The 5,144-nt window shown below is 43.6% G+C and overlaps 1 protein-coding gene across 1 annotated transcript; it reads right to left on the bottom strand.

Annotated features, from left to right (window-relative positions):
- Positions 1 to 2,204: 2,204 nt before the first annotated feature.
- On the bottom strand, positions 2,205 to 4,348 carry LOC147434705 (threonine synthase, chloroplastic-like). The gene has a single exon (XM_086491153.1). It carries the CDS (start codon positions 4,161 to 4,163, stop codon positions 2,508 to 2,510), a length of 1,656 nt encoding a protein of 551 aa, XP_086347279.1. The 5' UTR covers positions 4,164 to 4,348; the 3' UTR covers positions 2,205 to 2,507.
- Positions 4,349 to 5,144: the final 796 nt, after the last annotated feature.

Here is a 5,144-nt window from a genome sequence, read left to right as displayed (position 1 = left end):
TCAAGGAAACATATATTTCATGATGTAAGCCCTTGAGGATGCAATCCCTCTATAAGTAGGACCTAGCTGCACTTGGATTTTATTAAGTCAATTTAGGTTTTAGTCGCATTGTATCTGCTCTTTTTCATTGCTTCCTAACAACATGAATGCAACCTTGATTCACCTAATCCCAACAAATTTAGTCCTCTTAAAAAACATCAACAATCCTAGAGGGATTCTAAGCTACTTTTGAATTTCCAAAATCTTGTCAGATTTCTATGCCTTGGCATTGCCATTCCCATTAGCTTCATAGCTCAATCCAATGCTCTCTCTCTCTCTCTCTCTCTCTCTCTCTCTCTCTCTCTCTCAGAGAAAGATATCAAGCCTCCAACTTCCACATGGGAATAATTGTGATTGCAACTATGTTTGATGCTTGGAATTCATATTGAAGGGCTAAAAAATGGCATTGGGTGATCCAGTAAATAGGAGCAGCCAAATAGAGGAGAAAAACTTACATTAAAACAAAGTGTTGCACGAAATCCACTTGGCCAGCTCCTTGATAACGTATATCGCTGAAGCTCCTTGATTTTATGCAACTCTCCATCCCTTAACCATCTCAAAAACTGCAAGCCAAAAAATGTTTCACTTGGTTCAAGAACTTATGTCCAAGTCCAGAGATGGTGATGAAGAAAAGTGCAAGCCAAAAAATGCTTTACTTCCTCGTGCTGGTGGTTCAAGAACTTATGTCCAAGTCCAGATGGTGATGAAGAAAAGCATCACTACTTGTGAATGAGCATGACAATAGACTCCAATCTATGTAGAAACCATCTCTGCCAAAAGATATATACCTAGATGAATCCAGAGAGACCCCAAATTTACCTATGAAGGAAAGTGCAGCTATAGACTCATCGTAGTCATCCATAAGACATTATAACCATCAAGTTCATCATTCATGTAAGTCATCAGCTCCCAATAGCAGGTATAGAACTTGGTACTAACATAGGCTCCCAACACAACACACACGTACGAGCATACACCGACAGAAAGTTCAACAATTGAGTTTCTGTAATGACTCCAGAGATCAAGGACAAAAGATGACCCTTTCATATGAGCCATACAGTCTTTTGACTACATCCCAACGAAACAAAATAGAACCATTGCACAGTTGCGACGAAGCCACACCATCTCTATTCATAAAAGAGTTGAGATATTGGAGTGACCAAAAATCTACTTATAATGAAACTACTCATGAACTGGCATAACTTTGGAGTGATATTTATGCTAACTGTTGCCTTAGACGTGCGGAAGCGGTACACCAATGTGTAAAACAGCATGCATCAAGGCTGGAAACTTACGATGACATAGAAAAGGGAGGTGAGGACGCCAAAAATCCAAAGCATTCTCCCCGTAACAGTATCACATAGCTTCACACTAGCTTTTCACCCTTGAATGGCTGTAACATCTGAAGGCATTATGATTTTGTGCACCAAAGAAGCTTGTGCAATTCACCAACCAGCCGCTAACTTTCAAAAGCATCCATTTTACTCAAAATCTCCCATACTTTCTCTTTAATCGACAGGATAGCATATGCAAAGATCCGTTTGATTTACCTGAGCTCATTGGTATAAATAAGTCCATTGGCGGCATTGCACTTAATGACCAAATGAGAAGGTTTGAAAAAACAATCAGTCCAGAAACATGATTCCCATAGGAAAAAGAGAAAATTACTTCGCAGCGTTCTGTTTGTGCTAGCTTTGGTTTCTTTGGACTAAGCAATGAGAAGCTATGGTCAACTTCTTCAGAGACAGGGTCTTGGCTGGCGACATTGACCTTAAATACATGAGGACAATGAACAAATTGCAGACAGAGGTTAAGGACAGTATGGTTTTCTTTACCATACTTGCTGACAGCAAAGATTACCTTTTTAGGTAAAGAAAACCATAAATGCCCAAGCTCTTCCTTCATGAAAATAATCATGTGAATCATGTCCTTAACCTCTTCTTTGCAAACTCATCTCTGCAAGATTTTCAAGCAGAAAAACTGGTACTAACTTCACGCGAGCGTGACAAAATATTTAGGTAAGAGTACATAAACCATCAAACCTCTCATTACCTCTGAAAAGCGGTATTAGAACCACAAACTTGTCAGCACAATACAAAGCGATGACTTAAGACAGAGGCAATTCAACCTCATCTTACGATACACTGAAAGATTGCTAGCCCCTCTACCCAAGAACACAGCTTTTTAAAGCACTTTGTACAGTTTCATACAATCAATTACAAGGCCATTCAGTCCCTCCTGCCTTAAAGCGTCCAAGTAAAGATAGGATATATTAGAAAATTTCCCTTATGAAACCTTACAAACTCAACCTTTTCAAGCAGCTGAAAGCTCAGCAAGTACAAGGAAAGTTACCTACAAGAAAACGTGATGGTGGCAAAAGACATCATAGCCCCTGCTGCCAAGCATACCTCACGCTTGTCTGCATTAATGACTATGTCTTTCTGGTAGTGCATAAGCTGCCTTAGGCTTCAAAATCCCTTCTCTCGAAGAGAAGGCAACCTACTCTGCAAAGCATCCATGACTGAGCCCAGATTCGCCTTCACGTCCACCGGAGGGTTCGCAAACTTAGACTGCAATTCGGGTATCTCTTTTGAGTGATAGGCAATTTTTGACTGTGTAAACTTCAATCCATGAGCTGTACTCACAACCACCGTCCTATCTGTCCGTCCAATCACATTCTTCTCCCGAAGTTTGATTAAGGCAGATAATGCCACCCCTGTATGTGGACATGTGAACATGCCAGTCAAATCGGCCTGTGCCGACGCATCCATGAGCTCCTCTTCGGTAGCCTCCTCCACAATCCCATCAGAATTTTTCAATGCATACACAGCACGATCAATGGACACCGGATCCCCTATTTGAATAGCAGATGCAAAAGTTGGACTAGCCTTGACAGGCAAAAAATTCTTCCAGCCCGCCTTGTAATGAAGATACAAGGGGTTCGCATTCGCCGCCTGCGCACAAACCAATCGGGGAATTCTGTTGGTTAATCCAAGTTCCTTGCACATAACGAAGCCTTTGTAAAAGGCATAGATATTTCCAAGGTTGCCCCCTGGCACAATGACCCAGTCAGGAACCTCCCAATCAAATTGCTGGCAGATCTCTATTGCAGCCGTTTTCTGTCCTTCAAGGCGAAGACTGTTCAGTGAATTTGCCAAGTAGATGGGCACCTGCTCTGTTACATCGCGAATAAGCCGCATGCATCCATCAAAATCTGTGTCAAGGCTCAATACAACGGCCCCATTTGCAATGGGTTGCACTAGCTGGGCTATTGAAATCTTATTTGCAGGCAAAAATACTATGGCTGGAATACCCGCTGCTGCACAATAAGCAGAGAGAGCTGCCGACGTATCACCAGTAGAAGCGCACCCCACACCAAGAAGGTTCTTATTCATTTTCTTCAGTCTGTTCACTTGGCTAACAAGCACGGTCATCCCAAGGTCCTTAAAACTCCCTGTGTGGCTGATGCCGCAATGTTTTACCCACAAGTCGTTCATACCTAGCATCTCTTTACCAAACCTTTCTGCCCAAAAGAGATTGGAATTGCCCTCAAATGCACTAACAATGTCGTCGTTATCTATCTCAGGAAGCACCCACTCTTTCTTGCTCCAAACACCAGACCCATATGGCCATGTGGTCTTGCCCACTCTAGAATCAAACAAAGATTTCCAGTACTTCCCATCAAATTTTCTGAGAGCATCCATATCATGCTGCACATCAAGCAGCTTTCCATCCTTACTTCTGTAGACAATCTCATCTAAAGAGTAGCTCTCATCGGTGGGCTCGTAAGGGCTAAAGGGAACATACTTGGCAGAGAAGGTGGTAGGTGGCTCTGACAAGCAATGCCTGCGTGCTTCATCTTTGATGCTGTTGGAGTTCCGCTTCTTGCTTGCATTTAGAGGAGACCCATTGCCGTCGGCAACTTCTGAAGACGGAGGATTTTGCTCGGCTTGATGAGTTGTGGCTTCTACTCTGAGTGTGCTGCATTTGGCATGTCTGCTAAACCCTAAAAACAAGGAACTGGGCTTCTTGAGTCTTCTCAAACCTAGGGGTCGACCATAGCCAAGCTCCCGGTGATGGTAATTCGTTGCTGCAGCAGATTTGCTCATCGTGGCGGCTGCCATTGCTCGAGAGACCGAACTTCAAGGAAGAAAATTCTTATCTTGTGGCGGAACAGACAGCTCAACAATACTCTTGCAAGCACGTGCAAGAAATGTCGTCGTGAAGCTGCACCCTGGCCCCCAGATGGTATGGCAATCGGCAGTCACGTTTTCTATTTGGAGACCAATTTCCATCCATGGAATCTATGGAAGGTTGATTGAAAAGCAGGCCAGCTAAAAGGACATGGCCCATCCTCAGCTATAGAGACCATGCCATGACCATGGTCATGTCACTTTGTATGTTGGGCAACATGAAACAAGCTGACACTAATGCGCAGACGGCGGCACTGCCTGTTTTGTGTGTGTGTGTGTGTGTGTGTGTGTGTGTGTGTGTGTGTGAGAGAGAGAGAGAGAGAGAGAGAGAGAGAGGTTGTAGCTTGCACTTGGAGAACGCTGCTCTTGACTGCTTTGATCGGTGGAGAGAGAGAAGAAGAAGAAGAAGAAGAAGAGAGTTTTAACGTCGTAGGAAACTATCCCGAGAGAGAGAGAGAGAGAGAGAGAGAGAGAGAGAGAGAGAGAGATCTTGACTGCTTTGGTATGCAGATGAGAGAGATAGAGAGAAAGATACGCTATTTTTATTAGTAAACCTAAAAAATAGCTTAAAAAGCCTAAAAGAATGCCTAAAACATGTGTACACAATTTGGTAGGCACCACGCCTATATCACTACCTACAAGCAGGCAGTGCCAACAAGTGCCATGATCATCTCTCTCTCTCTCTCTCTCTCTCTCTCTCTCTCTCTCAGGCGCACATGCGCTCTACTCAATAGGGAGTTTGGTGTTCGCAAGCCAGGTGTCGGAGTTGTCACACTTAAAGCAATCTCGATGCACAAGCAAAAGACCCACAGTTCTCATTGTAGATCTTCTCCACTTCAGCAAACCTCATCACACTTATGTAGCGACCCTTAGGAAGCCGCCCTTAGCACACCGATGTAGCAACCCCTAGTT

The sequence above is a fragment of the Adiantum capillus-veneris genome, chromosome 19, assembly GCF_014529385.1.
Source record: "Adiantum capillus-veneris isolate H3 chromosome 19, ASM1452938v2, whole genome shotgun sequence".
NCBI lineage: Eukaryota > Viridiplantae > Streptophyta > Polypodiopsida > Polypodiales > Pteridaceae > Adiantum > Adiantum capillus-veneris.
This window is presented reverse-complemented; position numbering and strand designations above follow the sequence as displayed.

Bases quoted from the DNA above. Each gene is read 5' to 3' on its own strand.
- LOC147434705 (XM_086491153.1), bottom strand. From the start codon at position 4,163: ATGGCAGCCGCCACGATGAGCAAATCTGCTGCAGCAACGAATTACCAT.